This window comes from Anneissia japonica, unplaced genomic scaffold (assembly GCF_011630105.1).
Source record: "Anneissia japonica isolate Jap-2015-1 unplaced genomic scaffold, ASM1163010v1 scaffold5330_len1712360_cov203, whole genome shotgun sequence".
NCBI classification, from domain to species: domain Eukaryota; kingdom Metazoa; phylum Echinodermata; class Crinoidea; order Comatulida; family Comatulidae; genus Anneissia; species Anneissia japonica.
The window spans coordinates 1,106,449-1,128,423 of NW_022711894.1; the positions used below are offsets into that span (position 1 = coordinate 1,106,449).

A 21,975-nucleotide genomic window follows, 5' to 3' on the forward strand; every position below is an offset into this window, starting at 1 on the left:
ATAATATGAGACACGACCCATTGTCTATATTAGAACACTTCTCATTGGGTAACAAAGTCGTGATTTTTCATTTTTGTCAAAAAGTGTCTATAGTGTGGTGAATTATGGTTTAGGTTTTTTTAAATAAAATTTCAAAAATTTCAATGTATGTGGAAAATGTAGTTGATTACCAAAGGTTACAATTTTTATTTTGAAGACTGCATGGTCTAGGAAGTGTACATTTTTTTATGGGGCAAGTTTCCAAGGGCAGGTTTTCTAGGGGCGAGTTGACTGCCAAAGAATGTTTCCAAAGTGCGAGCCAGCGTGTTATTTGATCACAAGTGCGAGACATCACAAGTGTGAGCCATCGAGCCATGACGTCACGACAATAGATAGAGACGTTAGCCAGTTGTGCGAGGTATCGGCTGAGATTTGTGGAGTACAATTCAAAAAACAACTATAGGTCTAATAATGAATTATTGTGATGTTAAATAGTCTCTTATACACATCTAGATGTGTATAAGAGACAGGGGCTGAATTGGAGTACAAAGTCTAGGCCTAGAGTAGGATAAGGCTAGCGCGACATGCGGACGTTGGTACGAGTAGGTTAGTCTACAAACGTCGCCTAAAGTAATTGATTTTACCCAGCAGAACGAAAGAAGGAAACTCCGCTTTTCGGTCATCTTAGGCACTCGTTTTTTGACAAACAATGACCTTTCAGAGGTCAAATTGCTGTCAAGAATATGAATTTGCTGCTTCGCAGCAATTAATCAGATTTTCATGTTACAGTAATAGGAATTATTATTCTTTGTTTTTCTGGGCATGCAATGTGATTATGTAGTCAGTCAGTTTCTTTTTCTTACTTGTGACACTAATGACCAATAAACGTGAAAAAACATGTTGAAATAATAATTTCTAAATTATGGATCATTGTTAATAGAGTACTACAGTGTTATGTCACAACACCATGTGTTGTGTTGGAACCTACCAGGTACCCACTTGTACTCCTGGGTGGAGAGAGGCAGTAGTAGATAAAGTACCTTGCCCAAGGACACAAGAGATTTGCACAGAAAGAGTTTCGAACCCCTGACCTCGAGGTTGGGAGTCCAAGCCACAACCGATGCGCCAACCGCTTCTATAATATATATATAATGCGAGCTTTTTGTGTTTTTAGCACATTTTGATGGTAAAATATTAGACTTTAAAATGCTTATTCCAGAAAGCCTATGAAGTCATTCAGGCATAATGAACGGTAACTAACGTCCATTGACAACAGACAGCGCCACCTGGAGTCTTGACGACACGACTGTGGTACTCTATGGTGCAAGCTTTTGTAGGATATTGACCTTAATAATTAATGATTCTGCACACAGTATGATTGTAATGTCATGCAGATTAATTATTATTTAAAATACCTGCATTTGGCTGGAGGGTTCATCCCTTTAAGATTAGCTATTTGATGCTCAAGTTTGTCATCAGTAGGTTTACTGATCGTGATTAGCTACAATATCCTACATAAATATGCATTCATTCATGCCTTTTGAACATATAAACATCCTAAACATGCTGTCCTGTGATTGAACATGATTGTACACGCATAATAACTATGGTTAACGCCGGATGAAATACAAAATTCCTCAGATTGGTTATTAACATGCTAACCATTCTAATTGATTTATTCTCATGATGTGAACATGCTATACAAAACAATTTGGTAACTAGGTTATTATATAATATAAATTATAAACAATAATTTTAATAAACAAAAATTTAAGAGTTTATTTCTAGTAGAAGTAGGACAGTACATAATTTTCTACAAGTAAATTCATTTTTAAGAACTTCATGACTTACGGTATTTAAGAGCTAATGTATCAACATATGTAATTTTGCTTTGATGGTCTGTCTTTTTGATTTGTATTGTTACACAGTACCTCTTTTATTGTGGTGTAACTTGTGTTTCATTTTCGGACAGTATGTTCCTGTTTCTTGTATTTAGAAATTAAAATTAAACCTCATAATACGAAGAATAGCAGAATATGCTTCGTGATTTCAAAAGAATTGGTTTTGTTCTTTTAGTTACTTTCAGTAAAATGCACGATCTTGCTTTTTAGAGGTAATTACAGTAATATGTGAACAGATGTACTTGTTTTTTGCACAGTGTATCAAATTACCATGTTTCATTATAATATCTTGGAAAAAAATTATAAACATTAGATTCATCATATTAAAGAACATACAGAAATTCTAAGCAATATAACAAGGTAGAAAAATTCAATCTTGATTATCAAATGATCTTACGTAAAGTGTGTAAATGTTTACAGTAGGAGAACCCAGCTTTTATTAAGGGGACACCTCTATTAATATTCATCATACTAAAAAACAAAATTTCTAAGCAATTTGCAGGGTAGAAAAAAATTCAATATTTAAAATGGTATACCGTATCTTATGTAGAGTTTTGAATGTTTATAGTAGAACCCACATTTTATTAAGGGGACACTTATTAAGATTATTATTTTAAAAGAACATACAGAAATTTTAATCAGTTTTGCAGGGTAAAAAAGTGCAATCTTAATAATAACACAGTCGTTATCAAACGGATCTTAAGCTGGAGGTGTTGCAGTTGTTGAGTGATAGGGGAGATTGAATAAAGTGTTAGTGAACCAGCTGTCTTGTACATAGGCCAGTTGAAGAGAGTCTTTGCAACTGACAGGCAGGGTGTACAATCATGCATGCTCCCCTGCAAATTTTTTTTAGATGCTTGGGAATGCATTCTGTACCACTTTGAGTGAGTAGTCTTTTTACTACCAACAATCTGTTGAGTATTTTTTTTTTTAGTTTTTGGGAAGATATTCCAGTCTGAACAAATTGTCTGTGTTCGTGGGATACCATTGCTGGACAATGTAAAGTACCTCTAGCCAGAGGCTGTGTCTACATGTGCCTGCACCTTGAATTGTAATCGCACATGTTCAGTTAACCCAGACTCAGAGTCTATAATAATAATATAATTTATTTAAATATGTAATAATCATGTACACATGGTAATATAATAAAGAACTGTAATACTACCACTTGGTAGTGAGTGACTCATAATCTAAGGTATTTGAAATCAATTTAAAAGTATTGACAACAATACAATAGAAATCTTGTGAACTACAGATTACAGTACCTGATTCTGAATAGAAAGGTATGCTAATACTGAAATTATGAATAAAAGTCAGCGTTTGTTCTTAAATCCGAACACACTTCTGCAGGCAGAGAAAGTAAAGGGAACTAGGGAATATTTTACCATTGAATGGTCTCTAAAGGTGAGTTACATAATTTTGTAAGGTTGAGTATGAATGAGACTTGTGTAGTGTGGTTTGATAGAACATATCTAACAGTCTTCAATTTATTTTTAGAGACAAAGAAGCATACTTTATTCATAGTAAACTTCTATTTTGTGGTGAATTGTTTTCAAGTCAGAAAGTCTAAGGTATAATAAGTATTATTAATGTGTTTGATTTCTTGAGGTAAACTTGTGTTAGAGTCCTAAGACAGAAACCACTTCTAAGTAAGATCTGGATTAATGAACTTCATAAAACTTGGAAACATCATATGCTAATTCATTTGTGAAAACATGCAAACACTCTGAATTGTGGAAAAATGGGTTAGTTTCCTAGAGATTCTTACTTTCTCTTAGGAATGCGGGAGACCATATGGATTTGAGACTTAGGGCCTCTGCTAACATCATATTGTTAATGAATGTTATTATGTTGGTAGAGTTTTGTCGTCACTTTTGCATGTGTTTGTAACTGTCTGCAGGATGGTGAGCTAGGGCTAGGGCTGGGGCTAGCAACACTTTAGTCATGAGGTCAGAGCCCTAAAAAAAATCACATAGGTAGATGCCTGTCAACCATGATTATAAAAAAAAAAATCACTGTATTATTGTACTGTAGAACATCAAAACTGAAGATTTTTGTTCTCACACATTATAGCTACTATAAAAACCTGTGGGCTGTTTGGTTAAAAAGGACATTTAAAATATCAAAATTTTGTTTTTTCAGTTGTAAACAAACAAATTTGCATTCATAAGTGGGAATAGTGGCACCAGCCTTGCTCACATTGGTTCCGCTTGAGAACGGATAAAACATATTGTATAAAAACTATAGAAAATTAGTCTTCTAGAACATTTGATTCAAACTGAATTTGGTTGCTGGAACCTAGTTGGTCTGATCTTTGTGCTTACTTTTCATGTAAACTATAGAAAACCACTATCAATAAGTCTTAACCATCAGAACCACTGATAACTTTTATGGGCCATTTAGCCCTTTGACCCTGAAAGGGGGTGTATAAAGGCCTACTTGCCTAGGATCTCAAGTCACCCGTGAATCGTGAATAGAATCGTAACAGACTCTCAAAAATCTGGACTGCCTCTTGTACTCTCATGGGCATTAAGTAATATTATGAAAATATATCCTTTTTGATTATGTTCCTCTGTTTAAAAAAAAAGCTCTAGTAGCATTCTGTTATTATTATTATTATTATTATTAGTCTCATGGGAATATTGTTTAGTGTTTAGTTTTAGTGTTTAGTGTTTGTTGACAAAACTTAATATATGTTAGCTTCAGAGTAAAGCTTGTCACTGGCAATAACAAAATTGAAAGCTTTTAGTGCTAATTTTGAATAATTTACCATCAGCATCACCAAACAATATGATTTTGATCGTAGCCTTTAGCATGTTCTTAGATATAAGAAGCAAGCAGCCCAAGCGCAATAAATCAGCAAAAATTTATGTCAGTTTGTGCAATGTACACTGACAGGCAAGTACCGGTGTACAGAACGCAAGATGCATCGTCATAGAAACACATTAACTATGCAATCTACAGATAGTGTTTCAAGATTCTGTTCTTATTTATGGCACTTTACAATCAAATGTAATTACTGCTCTGTACGCCAGTATTAGAAAGTCATTATTGCAATGCCATAGTAACAGTTCTCGTAATAACCATGGTAACTTCATCTTATCAGAGCTCGCATTACTCAAATTTTTAGTTTGGCAAAGGAACATTGTCGCCATTATTTTCTCCATGTACTACAGCACTTGTTAATGGCCAGGTGGTAATTCCATCTTTTATAGTTTCATAGTGATTTAAAAATAATTATGACAATTTTTAACTAAACAAGGTGTTTTGTTTTGTTCACACTTTCGGTGTGACTAGCTTTTAATTTTTCAATTGAATTTAAGAATGTAAATGTAATTATAGATTTTGCAAATCAATGCTTCAGCTCTGAATGTGTCATTCAGTATAAAGTCAGAATATTAGTAAAATATAAATAGAAATATTGCAATAAATTATTAATAAAAATAGAGAAAGCTGATTTTTAGCCAAAAATGTATATTTAATGTGTGTACAGTAGATGGTGCATCAACTAGATATCTTTTTTTTGTTAATAAAAACAATATGAAAATCTAATCATAAACAAATCTTATCATCTCAATAGTTGCTTATTGAGTATCTTAATTGCTGAGGTAGTATCTGTTCATAAACCTATTACTGTATGTATGAGAAAGCTTACAGTAATGGGGATGTACATTAAAAATATCTTAGCATGTCCAGCCTTATAAATTTATTAAAGGATTTTCAGCCTGTTTTTTAATCAATGAATTTGATAGGTGTCTTTACCAACATTACACTGTCATTACCATTATTCTACTCAATTTAAATTTAAATTTCATTCACAAGGTCACATCCATATTACAGTGGTAGTATTAATGCGTAATAGTTTATGAAAATATGAATATGAAATGCAAGGCACAAAGAAAGCAATATTTTTACATGCTATAAACAAAAAAATACTATGAATAAAATTTCATATTGCAGAGGTATTTCCCACTGGATACCATTCCGGTATTTCTATATATCTAGGTATCGGGGGCCCGAATACTGATTACTCCTGTAAGTAAGTATTATAAAATTATTACAAGAAGCAATCCATTTAACAAAATGCCAAATTTAACCTTTACAACACAAGGATAAAATTATATTTCATTGGATAATATCGCCTCATATTTTGTCTTTCAATTTCCTTAACATCTTTTGCTGATTGTTTCTCTCTGAGACAACTCAGTGTTTTCCAGAAACCAGATTTGTTGGCATTTTTGGCCCTCAAATATAGTTTCCTTACCAGATTTAAATAGAGATATTGAACAATGTTCAAAGCAAATAGACTTTCAATTGTAATAAGTAAGTAATATTTATTGCTTTCCATAAAAATAAAATCATTACAAAGAAGAGACAAAAATGATCAAAACATGGCAGCTAAAATAATTACAAAAGTAAGAAAATATGACTAACACCCGATTCACACGTACAAAAATCTTACCAAATGTAACAAAATGTAACCAAAAGTAACATTTTACGGCACGTGTGAAAGTACCTCCGTGTAATATCCTTGTAAAATCTCGGAACGTCTCGGTAATCTTTACCAGCCTCGCTGAGGCTGGTAACAAGGGTAATTCATTCATCATTGAGAAAAACTAGGCCTATCTATTTCTACTGTTTCACGGGGTTCTTTGAATTTTCTTCCTTCTGTATACGATTCTGATCCACTAGAAATAGATAGGCCTAGTTTTTCTCAATGATGAATGAATTACCCTTGTTAAAGAGCGGAAAGGCCTATGTCCAATATCCCCCAAAAAATTATTACAAAACGAGTAATTTTGTCGCTCCACATGTTTGTTAACATTTTAGCTTGTAGGCCTAGGACGTGAACAAAAGGACTGATCATTTTGAAAGTTTGCGCATGATACAATCTAGCGTTGCAGTGTTTTGAACTGGAGTTCACATTTCACCTGATAAATGCTTTTTGTGTTACAGCTACAAAGTGCACAGCCAAAATCAGTTATTTGCCAAAAGTAAGAAAATATGACTCAAGTACACAAACCCTGCAAAACTTAAACTGGAATAAACTTGAAGACCAACTGTATCGAAATGAGGCCATTACATTGTATAAGATATTCTATAATCAAGCACCACCATACTTAAACACATTATTTACCGCTAAGGAACAAAAATACCATACAAGATCTAATGATGTCTTGTCTTTGGAAAAACCCAAAACGGAGTACAAAAAGCGAAGTTTTTCGTATCGTGGAGCCAAATTATGGAGTAGTCTTGAAAGTGCAGTTCAAAATGCAACAAATGTTTATTTATTTAAACAGTTATTACCCAGTGGTGTAAGTTTTTGAATTTGTTTATGTTTACTTTTATAAAAATTGTTTAGTAAATGGTGTTAATCTTTTTAGTATTTTATCAATATCACAGCCTTGTAGAAGAACACCTTCGTGTGATACAAGCTTTTCCGTGTTTAAACAAAGCCTTTATTTTTATTATTGTATTATTATATTATATTATTATATCAAAGAAATGTAAACAAGCAGAAATACATTACAAAATCATAAAAACTTCATAAACTCACTCCATGCGCCCTTGAATAAATTAAACATGGAAAGTAGAGAATAAATCTTTAAGCATGAAGACTTGTTTCAGAATGGGTGCCGAACATGTAAAACAAAAATATATTTTTTGTGAATTCAAGTTGTTTTGTTTTGTATTGTTTTACTTTATTGCCGTTTTGGCTACCTTTCACGTTTGAACAGAAATCGAGTGGTCAGGCACCATGAGCTTCTCAGGCTACGCTACTAAGACCTCACATTGATAACATTTAAAACACAGGTGGGCAAAGTGCGGCCCACGAAAATGAATTACAAACCCTATGCGTACGGCCCGCCAACCAGCTTTGGCTAGAAAACACCTTGCTTTTTGCAGCCCAGCACCGATCATCTGTAAAAAGTAATAGTAAAACTGAGCATAAAGTGGCATAAAACAGTGTATGAAGGTTTTTGGAAGTGCACTGAAACATCAAAGTTTGGGTGCGGCCCTTGGAGTTGTATCAACAATTTTAATGCCCACCCCTGATTTAATACTTCACAAACATTCTGTGAATCCCCACACTGACATTGGTTCCAAGTTATGTTATTTGAAAGAACTTGCTTAGGTATAATTTAAGCAATTAAATATTGAAATTTCTTAAACCAACAGATGGCATTGGAAGGTGGTTTACTTTCTGTATAAGAAAAACCTTGGATTTAACCAGGGATTGAACCACTGACCCTAGGATTTAAGGGAGAGCTTTGGTAACAAGCCAACCACAACCACCCTTCATCAGTTCAAGGTTCTGTGGATGTAGAATCCTTCCCACTGTCTACACCGGATCCAATGCATTAGGGTTGTTGTCATTCATCTCACTTAAATGTCAATCAGCTGTGAGAGACTAAATAGATAAAGATGTATTCACACTTTAAGATGTTTAGATAAACCGTGGACAGCAATGGATAAACAATGACTTCCTTAACTGCAGAGCTGTAGAATCCTTTTTCTAGGTTCTGTTCCATGTCAATTACTATACCATATATACCATATCATATGGACTATACCATACCATATCATTGAAACGTTAGATATGGTTTATTAAGAGATTGTGGGGTTCACTGATAAGTTTGACATAAGATTAGTATGAAACAAACTTTGAAAAAATTGATACAACTTACAAGCCATTATGATTCAATATTTTGAACTTTATTAGTTTATCTCCAGAAATAAAACATGGAAAGCAGACAATGAACTAATAAATTTATTGAATCACAATGGCTTTTATCATTTTTTCCAAATTTGTTTCATACAGTACTCTCCTATGTTTTTTGAGAGTTTCTGGATATTTCCCTAAAAATATGAAGATGCACAGTTTTGCAGTACTGCCTGTCTAGACATGATCAGCCTCTAGGGAGTGTTTGTCCATTATCCTATTGTCTTATCCAATGCATCAGTATTGTTTCCCCTCTAAAGTGTCTCATTTTATCCAGTTTCTTCTTTAATACAATACTTTTAGAGTAATTGAGCTTGGCCCAGTCTGCAGGGAATACTTCAATTTTTCATTTTATTTTAATATATTTTCACTAGGTTAACTCTATTCTCATTTTTTAACCAAATTGGTTGTAAGGCCCATGAAAAAATTATTAGTTTATCACCCTCTCCCTCGTCACTTTTGGGGAAATTCTGATTTGTTAAAATTTTTTAAATTTTAGTCAACATATATTCTTATTTCAAACGGTCGTTTTTCCATCGTTTTTCACTTTAAAAGCTCAGGATTTCTTGCAAATATGTTTACTGTTACAACAAAAACATATTTTTTAAATATAAATTTGATTCCATTCTTATGACTTTTTATATATGTCCCTAACCATTGATTGACTTGTTAACATCAGTAAATGTGGGCAAGGTCAGCAAAAATAAAACCCTCAACAGTTTTTATTCTTTGATAGGGTGATAAACTAATATATTTTTTGTATGGGGCCTGTTATGATTTTTTTTCTTAAACTTGAGTTACAGTACCCCTATTAAGATGATACCTTTGGGACTAAATAAGTGTCCCCTGAATAGGGGTACCCCTATTTAGGAGAAATTAACCAAAAAGGTGAAATTGTCCCCTTAATAGGGGTTTTTGAAAAGTTTTCATGCAATAGTTAAATTCATTCTTTATACTGTAATTTTATTTTTATTGACATAAGAATCAGTTACAGTAGAATTTGAACTAATTTAAAACAATAATTTGCAATGCAAATACAATTCATTTTTTAAACGAAATCAGCAGACCATTAATTAATACAATAATTTGCAATGCAAATACAATTCATTTATAAAACGAAATCAGCAGACCATTAATTAATACAATAGTTTTATGTTCCCAATATTATTTCATGATGCAATGTTAATGACCAAATATATTTTTAATCCAGAGGTTTCTATTGGATGAATGTAACATGAATAGAGTAATGACTTAGAATTAAGGGTGCAGGTTATGGTATGGATTAGAATCTTATATGAAAAAAAAAATCTCCATGGTTAAAGGTCAAAATTGACAAGATTGATTTTTACGGAGTAACATGTGGTAGGCCTATACCTATATAAAGATTCTGTGGAGAAAATTCTGGTTTATTGCTTAAAAGATGTGAAAATATAAAGTTGAATGAATTTTCCTCATTTTGAGACTGCTGTAGTTGCTGTGATACAATGAAAACAAATTTTTTAGTTCGAAACAGACATTATATTAATTAATTACATGCCAACATTTGGTAGTTACTGGTACTAGTAGTAGCATGCCAAGTATTGGTAGGATTCCATTTTGTCCTTTGAGTTAAGATCTTAGTACAGTACTCATTAGATAAATGTTTATGAAAGCCTTTTAATAGTCTTTAAAAAAATACAAAGATCACGTAGTTTAAACACTCAGAATTAAAGAGCAGTCAAATCTCCACTTGAAGTAACTGTATTGTTGCATTGTTACTGTAAGTGTTACCCTTGAATTGGCCATTGTTGCAGATTCTTTTATCACATTTTATGTATTATTCAGTTTTGTTTAATGTATTACCATGTATTCTTAAAATGTGGTTGCTTTATTTAAGCTGTAATTAGTTTATGCTGCTGATGTATGAAGATCACTTTTATTTGAATTGATTGTGGACAGCTGAGTTTAGTCTGCTAAACCGGTGATATAGTATAGCGGCTGTCGGTGCTCCAAACTGTGGAAATTCCTGGTTTAACTGCTTTTCTACTTAGAAGCATTATTTTTTCATAAGATTTCAAGTTTGGGGCAATGAAAAACCAATTATACCAAACTTTTAAGTCCAAATGCTAAGACAATAATAGGCCTACCTAGATTATACAATACAATAGGCCTACTGTATATTGTAACATATTACAGTATTATAATGCTAATGAGACAATGTGTACCACTGGGACAGTTATCTGTGCTCAATTTCTAATCACAAGTTTTTAGGTTCAATCTCAATTTTTAGACATAATTATAATTATGGTAGGTATAGTTATTGAATATGTCAAGTAGGCCTTTGCTCACCAACCACCCATTGGGTATTTTATCAAAGTATTATCAGTTTCTACAAAAATGGGAACATCCTGTATTCTTCTTTGTTGATTTGCTGTGGTAGCACACCCATTACTATTGTTTTTACCGTTAGATTGTATCGTACGTACCAAGAATATAATGCGAGAGCCACGTTTAAGAATCTGGTGTGAACCCTTTCTTGCGCAAGTCGTGTCCGTGATACTTAAAGTAGCTTAAGCATCGGCGTAATTGAAGTGGTAAGACTTCCTGAAAGAAGTGTGCCACAAGTTTTGTATTGTAAGTGACGCATGCAGCGTCCTACTTTGGATCATTGCCACTCATCCACTAATTATAATCGTGTCTTAATCCTGTTTTAATCCTGTTTTTTGCTTTCACATCTTGAATGATCACTGATCACTTGACCTGCTATAATGTATTCTCCATCTTGCCAGTTGATAAATTTTTTTTTCGGTCTCTTGTTAAACATGTACTGAAAATGAGGTTGAACACATTTTATGATCTATTAAATGATTAATTAAGATGTGTTGTTAATTAGTTAGAATTCATCTGTCTGTTGTGACATGTTAATGATGTAGAATTATCAGTGAAGATGTGTTAATGAGGTAGAATTCATCAATTTTTTAAGATGCGTTGTTAATGAGGTAGAATAGTTAATCAGTTAACATCAATCAGACTCAAATAAGCAATCAATAAATATTTGTGTCAAATGCAAACGTTGATTGCTCATTTTTTACACAAACTTCAAAGTAGGCCATTCTAAAATATAATTCATAATGTATGTTTAACACGTCCGTACATATACACATGGAACACATTATATATAAATGACAGTAATCAATACACCTGGTAAATGAAACATAATATTTACTGTAATTAAGAATACATAAGATCATCATCCTAACGTTAAAAGCTATTCTACACCATCATTCACGTCGTATCTTACCGCATCACTCTACTACCGGAAGAAAGCTTCACAATCAAATCTCTACTACTGCTGTACTACCACCTATACTACCTGATTCTATGAATAGCTCCAGAATTCTTTGATTTCAACCAAATACTGTAATATTAACATTTGCAGTATACCAAACAGTACTCTAACATGGTATTTCTATATAAAAATATATATATTAAATATATAATATATATATTTTAAATATATAATATATTAAAACCAGGCTCTGGAGGAAAAAATTTATTTGATATGTTGTACAACTGAAACAAGAATCAGTTTGATGTAAAACTCGGTAGCAGTTAATGAGATATAGATTTTTGAATATTTAAAAACTAGGGGAAAAGTAAAAATGGGGTGGAATGCCTCCTTTCCCCCAGTTTTTAGATATTTAGAAATCTGTATCTCATTAAACTGTTCCTAAGTTGTTTTTTTTTTCGTCAAACATTCTTTTTGTGAAAGGAATCACTTTCATTTCATGTATTTTGTTTCAATAAAAGTAAATACACATAAAAAAGTTTTGTAAATGTTGAATATATGAAACATGTAGGCTGCCTGCACCTTGACCTGACGATTAGTGCCAACAAATTTTCACAAAAACGTGATGTATTAATTACAACATGATTATTATTGTTTATTTTCGGTAAATATTTCAGCCGCTCCAAATTTCTTTCCTATTATTTTTTCTTCCTATATATCCTCCCTCTTTGAAGAAACGTAACAAAATACAACTGGGTCCTGGCTTACAAAAGGCATGCTAACCTACCTAGGCATGTACAGTAGGTTGGAAGATCGGACAAATTATGCTTAGCCCAACTAGTTTTCAATTAAATAAATTATACACACTGTTTTAGGTTCACCATCGTAATACTTTATGTACGAAAGTGCGTTCTTCAGGCCTATCGGTTCATCGATCTATGGAAGAAAGACTACATATCTAACTACTCAATGTTGTTGGAATATAATAATATATTGCCTGTCTTTGATTTTTTCCCCCTATGTTTAGGCCTAAAGAATGAGATAAAAATTAACTGACCTTTTTTCAAGAGGGGGAATTTGAAGAACTTAAAGGTCATTAAAAGACTACTCAGAAGTTGGGAAAGCTCATTTCCGGCTATCTAGGAATCAAAATTTTCCTTACCCCCTTTCATTTTGGGGTTTTTTTGTGAACATTTTGAACCCCCTCTTTTAAATCCTGGATCCACCCTTGCAGTGTACCCTCCAATTTGAGACCCCTTTAATTTGAGACAACTTTGTCAGTATCAATTAACAATCTTCAATCTTAACACAAAGCTAACCCTCTGTTGGAGACCGAATTTCGAGACCGGTCTGAATTTTCAGGTCCCAAAGGTGGTCTTGAATTGAAGGGCGAACTGTAATTACAAATGGCCTGTCATGTTAACTACCAGTCTACATCTTCCATGTAAAAATTTGCAATGCAGTGAATGTGATATGTTCAGATATATGCCAAATATGTCTTTAAACTGCAATGCTGATTCAAACATCGTGCTGTTATTTTTCATGAAATACCATCATATCTCTGTCTCTAATGAGATGTACATAACTGGGTCACTTTGAAAGCACTGTATATTCTGTAGCAAAGTTAAATTAATATTGTGATTAGATATAGGACCTACATGATGCTACAGAAAGTATGCTACAAATCCTACCAATAATACTAATACCATCATGCTGCCAATACGAGCATGCTATGAATACAATCTTGCTACATATACCTTGCTACAAATTCTATCTCAATACAAATACTATGCCATCTTGCAAAAAATATTATCACACAACAATTAGCCATCATGCTACAAATTCTGCCAAAGCTACCAATACCATCATTCTACCAATATCATCATGATTCAAATACCATGATGCTGGAAATACCATCTTGCTACAAAATCACACTACAAATACTGTCATGCTATGCTATCACACTACCAATACCATTAAAATCACAAAATGATTTTCAATCCTAAGAATCATACATTTGTTTAAAAAAATTGAAACTATTAAATCTGGGAGACTCTCATTAAGACCAGGAATCATAAGCATGAGAGCCACACAGCAAATTGAGTAATTTGTGGTATGCTCTGAATATCTTGCTACAAATACCATTCCCTAGGAAGAGCATCATGCTTTAATACCTTCATGGTTGGTACACTGATACATGGTACAAATACTGTCACGCTACAAATACCATGCTACTGATTCTAATTATGTCTTATTAACTTAAAGCCACAAATATAACTATACTATAAATATCATGCTATATTTTTCATCAATTATTCTACTTCAGATGTGGCTAACAATTACCAATCAATTATACACAGTATTGTATCAGCATGTCAAATGTCAACATCTTGCAATTACTGATGCAAAAGGCTCTTAACATACTTTAGACAGGTTTGATGCTATTACACAAAGGCATCCATATAATTAATAACTTGGTTAATAATCCCAATATATTAACAAAGCTTGGATTGTTCACAAAATGTGTTCTTGTTTAACTAAATTTGCCAGCCAATAGCGTACCACTTATCTGTGACAATTGCATTTCTCCTAATCTAATTTGCGAAGACAGAGTGAGAATCACACAAGGTTTGGCGTTATAAATGCAAAGATACCATGCACATTAAAAGCATTGTGTGGATAAAGTATTATAGTTAATTTGTGTCATTTGAGAGTAGCTTTCATATGAAGTGACATGAACAGTAGATTTCATCCAGTAGATGATTTTTTGGCAGAGATTCCAAACTTGAAGGCGTGAAAAAGCCCACCCCGTAGGGAATGGGGAATAATTCCCCTGGATTCTTTAAAGTTTACACCAGCATGATTTGTAAGTTATACACTGGACTTCTCAATTTAGGTCCTTATCTGAGAAGACTTGGTTACTAACCAAACCCTGGGTGAGGATAGGCTTGAACTAGTACCTGGGGTGGATGCAGAGGGGGTGCAAAGGGTGCAGTCGCACCCCCCTAAATTGTATTAAGAAAAATAATTGTTGTATTGTATTGTTGTAAGGTATGGCAATTTGCCCAAGACTACCACAAACCACCCTCCCCCCCCCCACTCCACGTCTAAAATAGTCTCCTAGCGAGAAACAAGCAAACATCACGTTCTCTTCCCATGACCCCGCCTACTTAGGGACCCCATTATGTGCAATAGTCAGAGTAAAGCTCGGTTTCCATATAATCGCTCACCCTATCGGCGACAGTTGTTGGGAAGGTTGAACCTGGTTCAACTTTTCCAATTGCGTTGCAGATGCAATTGAATAAGTGCATTGCTAACTGCCCTGCGTAATCGGGTTGGCACCCCGATTCGTCTGTGAACTACGACTGTCGCCAATCGGGTGAGCAATTCTATGGAATCCAAGCTAAAACTCTGGATTCGCGTCTCCGAAGTCCCTATTCTCAAAAATTTTTTTATTCCCTCAGGCTCAACCATGGTGGGGGCAGTGAAGTGGACCCTCACGCACCCCCTACCGCCAAATCCTGCATCTGCCCCAGAGTACTGATGTTAAGTCAAAAGTGCTGGTTCACTTTCTGAGCTCTGACTGGTTGCGTATTTTTTCACTTCGCAAAAAGTCATAAACAGTTCAACCTACTGATTTCGCTGCAGCGAAAAATTCTGATAGAAATGTGAATGCGCATGAACTGATGCTTTAGTTCGCGTTAATAATTTCGTCTACTGGAAAACAGGCTTTACCGCTCGGCCACTCAACTTGCACATGCGAGAAATCCATTAACGCGCACTCAATACAAAGTAATGGTCGTTGATATGTGCAACTTCTTCTATAATGTGTTCACAATGCAAATAATGTATTGGGTCATTGGTGCAAGAGCTTTTGTAGTCTGCACACAACGCAGGGTATGAGGTCATTGATATTATGTGTGAGAGCTTCTTTAATCTGCACACAACACAGGGTATAATAATTATAATAATTGTTGACTGATATAGCGCACATTGTAGACTAACCTCTATGCGCTTTACATTATTATCCCCGGTCACTGGATCAAGCACATATGGAACACACACTCAGACCTCATAATGTTGCAGCTGTAATCAGTGCATGGCTGCTTTGAAATGACCGTGTATCCACTTGTACTGTACTCCGGGGTGGAGAGAGACAACCGTAGATGAAGTGCTGTGCCCAAGGACACAAGTGACTTGCACAGCGAGAGTTTCGAACCATCGATCTCAAGGTTGGTAATCCAAGCCACAACCGATGCGCCAACCACTTCTATACAATGGGGCATAAGCTTAGCCAGCGAGCCGTCCGGCCGTCTTTTGGACGACCAACAATTATTTAGGACGGCCACTTTTACCGTGAGGGCTTGGAAGGCTTGGCCTAATCGGCTCGGCCTAGCCTAATTGGGCCTGGTCTACCTTTAGCAAATTTTTTATATTCTTGATATCCATCGAATGTTACATTAAACTAAAGCTACTGTAAATCATATTTACGTTTGATAAAAACAACCTTTATTGATTGAATGTACGTCGTTTTCATACCAATATTTGGTGGGGATTCCCAAAAAATGTAAGGCTTAACCATTGCCTACCAGGTGAAAGGTTCACTTAAAACATGCATTATGTTAAAAACATTTATACCCTGCTGGAAAATGGACGGTTATGAGTCGCCCACAACGCATATACATGGCTCTGCAATTACAATACTTGAGATTCCGTTCCCCGACATAATATTGTTGGTGTTCGTAACTCTCTGGTTATAATTAATTCATGAAATACCGTAAAGAAGATTTATAGTTAATTTGTTGTTATTAGTCAACAAAATACAGTATGTTTAGGCCTATCTCTTGATTCGGAGGACCTAGAGTAGAATTTACACTAGACTATGGCGAGAGATGAAGATGCATCTCCATAGCCTAGAAACATGAGGCATGTTGTGGCAAAATGGCTAAGTTGTAGCAATTGAAATTCAAGTTATTAGTATTTTCAGATACCTGATTATTTGATCTTTAAAATGAGGGGTCATTCATTGAAATTGGACATTTCAAGCCTAAGTTATTGGAAAGTGAAAGTACACTACTCTTAGAGTCCAGATAAACATGATTTTGAGTAATTGCCTTTCAAAGTTATTTGTGCATATACATTGTTTAATAGAATGAACTATGAAAAATAACGTTAAATAAACAATTCGTTAACCACTTCCAGAACTAATACTTTGGGACATGATTAATAAGACATTAAACTGTTGATCTATAGTGAAAAACAATTTTGATTTTTAGGCAATTTTTTGAGCTCCCATATTTTATAGCTCATTTACTCAATACTGGACTGTGCCACAACATGCCTCATCATGTGAGTAACTGTAGCCGTGCACAATCTATGTCTATAACTAAAATATCTTTGTGAAAGCTAATTCAACACTATTCATTTGAAGACAAAATTCCAACATTTAAACACCTTTAAATGCCCTCTCGAGATCATAATTTTCTATTTTTTTTCTTATGTTTGGGAGGGGGCATGTTCCCGAGTGGGTGTGGCCCGCCAGTTGGCTCAGGGCCATGCCCAATAGCTTCCATTTTGGACGGCCTATTTAGTTTTTCTGGCAAAATCTCTGGTATGGGGTTATTGATATTACATTCGAGAGTTACTTTGATGTGCACACAATGTAATCAATGTATTGGGTCATTGATATGATGTGCGGGAGCTACTTTAATCTGCACATAACACGGTATGGGGTTATTAATATGATGTGCGACAGCTTACTTTGATGTGCACACAGTATAATCATGTATTGGGTCATTGATATTATGTCCGAGGGCCTCTTTAGTCTGAACACAATGCAATCAATGTATTGGGTCACTGATACTGTATTATATATACTGCTGGCTTGACACCTGGTTTGTTCATTTCATCTGGTAAGTTCATATTGAAGGTTGGATGTGTGTGAAACAACAATCAATATTGACACAAAGGCGCAAAAGAGGAAAGGAAATCATGATGGCTATTACTCCTCATGTTGACTACAGAATAATGATTATCATCTAATTATTGACAATCACCTCAAGTGAGAAGCTTTTCCTCCTAGCCACCTAGCGAAGCTGTTCTCCATCAGCCACCGTACCATATTGAACATGAGGTTCACTTTTTTATAAGAACACATTTTATAAGAACACCGAAACTGAAATTGCTTAAAAATTAAGAACAAAATAAGAACAAATTGAGGCTGAGGTAAAATGTCAAATGAGGTTATTATAATTTTTAAAAATGGAAAACCAGCAAATCTACCTGTATCTTATTTGTTGTAGGTGTGACTATGTAATAATCTCTATAATACAGTAAAGTATTATATTGACTGTAAAATAATAATTTTGAAAAATGTGCAAAAATAATAACAAAATAAGAACATTTTGAGCCTGAAATCAGCCAAAAATTAAGAACAATGAGCCTGGGCAAAATTTTACTGTTATAATAAAAAAAAAAAGTGTAATAGATATGAATGTTGAACCAGCTGTCCCCTTCGTTTAACGTGCAAAAAATGGTCTCTCGTCCTGTGTGTGTGCTTCTTGTGTGTACATTATGTGTAGTAGGCTATTCTAGTAAAACATACACATTCTATTTTAAGTTTAACTTTTTTCAGATGCCATGTAAGAACGTCTGGCCGTCTACTAATTTAAAAAAAAATCTCAAGTGTGAGGGGAGGCCCTCCCAAAACCACCCCAGCCCCCAAACCTTCTCACTTTCCCATTATCCACCACTATTCTTAAATCCTAGATCTACAACTGTGCTGCCACACTTAATAAAGGGGAATGAGTTCGGCTTTGCCATTGCCGCCACACTTGATGATATTGAGCCCGGCTGTGCTGACTCACTTGATGGGAATGAGCCCGGCCGTGCTGTCTCACTTGATGCAATATGCTAATGAGCTAGGCTATGCCATTTGCCGTCACACCTGGTGGGAATATCCTGCCAAATTTAATCACCTTTTGTTCTTACATTAAAGACACAAGCACATATTTACATGATTCAATACATTAAAACCTTGGTTGGGGCATCTACAATGATCTGACTTATCATCTCAACCAATTGTAGGATGTACACTTCAGGATGTTTATATTTTGAAAAGAAATATGATGATTAATTTGGGCACAATTTAAATCGTCACATAAAATGTGGGATTGTTCCTTTAATTGCATTTGTCTTATTATGAGGTTTGTCAAATGTACTCATCTTTGTTCACCAGAAATGAGAAAATTTAAAATGTTTATTGGCGTCATTGGAAACTATAAAATTTGTTGTATTTTATTTCTCCATTTAGGATGGATCGTCTGGGGATTTAGATGAATTGGCAAAGACGTTGGCTGCAGAATTCAGAACTCATTACAACGATGTCTTGGAAAAAATGGAAGAACTGAGGAAAAGAAAGTTTTCCAAAGATTTTCAAAACAGTCAGGTACATAAAATGAATAATTATGTGTGTGCATATGTACGGTATAGTTCAGTTAAAATGATTTTTTAAATGTGTAAATAAAATTAAATAGATGGAAGCATATTGTTATGTCATAGATATACTGATAACAAAACAGACTTAAATGTGGAGAAAATATTTTGGTTTATGAGAAAAATGTACATTTTGCATCCAATCATAGAGCAAGAAACTTTGCTCTGTGATTGAATAAGCTCAAGGAAAAGTTCTGAGATATTGAACAATCCTATCTTACAATTTCAATTAAATGCATGTCCTTTAAAAGTATGTACTCTATATTCAGAATTTATATAAAATATTTATAGCTTAATAATGATGATAGTCATTTAATGAAAATAATGACGATGATGACATTTATACTCAATAGTAATAACACTAATAAATATTAAGTTAAACACACAAAAAAAATAATGGTGAATTTAATTTTTATATGTTGGTCCTCATGCTTAGAGTAAAAAAAAAATGACCGTCATGAATCTTTATCTGTGCTGCGCTATCCTGACGCACTGCTCGTAATTCAAGCGTCTATTCTCTACCTGGCTAGTCCATGTGAACTGTGCCCTATCTCTGCCTCTTTTTTTCCTTTCAACCTCCGTTCTACATCTCCCTTAGACCGAGATGACTACAAAATTATTTTCATTATATAGCTAGTGCTCTAATTTGTATTCTTAAAAAAAAAAAATACAAAGAGGATAATGGTAATGATTATAATGATGAAAATGTTTATGTTAATTATGATAATAATTATAATGGTGATAATTATTATAGTAAAATAATATCCAGGTTGTTAACCATTTTCACAAATTTCTTGCAGACAAAAATAGATGAGATGAATGAGGATTTACAGAATGCTTGCAGTCCGCCAAGGTATGACTACAGCAAGTGTATACAAACCTACCGGTACATCTAACCTCTGAATATATTAGAATTACATTATCTCTTTTTATACCATACATTTGGTATTTCCTACATACATTTTTATTAAAAATCTATCAGCTTGTAATTTATACTTTTAACAGCTTTACCATACCATAATAACAGTTCAATTTATGTTAGAGCCTCACTGAAAAAAACTGTTAAAATGCTATCACATGACATAGATTTATAATGCCATGTACATGCTTCGGCTGAGGATTTACAAAATGGTTACTGAGCAGTTAGCCAAGGAGAGTTGGCTATTCTACTAGGATGATACAAAAGTTTCTTTTCTGTGTTTCTGTGCATAATTACTAGAAAATATCTAGACCTGATATTTTCTCTAAAATTTTGATATTTATGTTACCTAAAGCATACATGTTGGAATGATGGTAATAATGTGGATTAATAAAGATGTTATAAAAGATAATTATTTTACTTTATATTTTACACGATGATTATGTACACACATTTGATAAGAATTTTGCTAATATGTTTTTCTTCTCAATTATTTTGTGTACATGTACGTGAGTGTTAAGTGAGCACAACTAAGGAGTGCTCTACTTTCACACACATTAAATAGAAATATTAATGGTGACATTGAATAATACCAGGTAATAGATCGCTAACGCTTGCTGAATGTTGCGCGTTCAATGTTTTTTTCCCTGGTCATTGGATACACAATCAATCATGCACAATGTGCAACTTCCGCAATTCCCTAAGGATTATTCCTAGTGATGCATGTAATTCACTATGGAACAATCTCATTCCAAACCATTCTCATACTACCATGTGCCCTCAATGTAGATAAAGTGCCTCAATCAAGGACATAATATGACTAATGTCTGACTCGAACTGAATACTTTTTAGTAGTAAGCCTGAAGCTTGTCTCTGCATCACACGTTTCCTTCTATGGTGCTGATTATTTGATACAAAGTAAGCAGAGGTATTTTATCCAAATAATAATTTAAAAAAAAATAATCAGTAAATATCAGATAGAATTATACATTTTAGTGATATTCATGTAAATTTTGTTTATTTGCAGCACAACCTCTTCAAGGAAGGATTCAGATTCACCAGGTAAGTCAATCATCTTTCTAATTAATTATTCAGTTGATTAATTTGTTTACAAAGAAATATGATTGTGCTATGGTAATGTGTTTTTTTAAATTATAATTATAACTTATTATAATTAAGTTAGTTAAATAATATGGTTTTAAAATATTGTTTGAAGGTTTGCATGGCAATAGTGAATACACAATATACCTTGTGGGTGTTCTGAAAAGTACTGATGTTTGTTGAGAATATCCAAAAGATGGATAGAACAATCTATTATTATTCCATACCGTACTTTGTATTTTTAGTATTTTTGTATACTGTACTATGAATTTATTTTTCGAAATAAAGACAACGAATGAAAGAATGAATTACAAACATCAAGATATTCCCAACACATTTTTTTTCAAAACACCTAAACGATATACCACAAATATTAAATTATGTTTTTTGGTTAAAGCGATTGAAAAGAGACATTTCGTTGCTTAATATCCCATAGGACTATTCTAAATTTTTTTTAGATGACAAATTTTTAAGAAAAGATTTAAAACGTTAACTGCCAGACCTTTTTTTTAGGTTTCCATTGTGCCAAAACAAGTTACATGTTTAAACATACTTTTTGGTTCCTATGCTTGCAAGCATAGGAACCAAA

General features: G+C 33.8%; 1 protein-coding gene across 1 annotated transcript in view; it reads left to right on the forward strand.

Moving 5' to 3' along the window:
• The first annotated feature begins 3,182 nt into the window (after positions 1 to 3,182).
• LOC117107631 (SAM and SH3 domain-containing protein 1-like) overlaps positions 3,183 to 21,975 on the forward strand; it is a 77,529-nt gene continuing 58,736 nt past the window's right edge. The window contains exons 1-4 of the mRNA XM_033249339.1: positions 3,183 to 3,284; positions 19,185 to 19,319; positions 20,167 to 20,219; positions 21,313 to 21,347. Of these exons, the coding sequence (XP_033105230.1) occupies positions 3,183 to 3,284; positions 19,185 to 19,319; positions 20,167 to 20,219; positions 21,313 to 21,347 (325 nt within the window). The remainder of the gene's footprint in view (positions 3,285 to 19,184; positions 19,320 to 20,166; positions 20,220 to 21,312; positions 21,348 to 21,975) is intronic.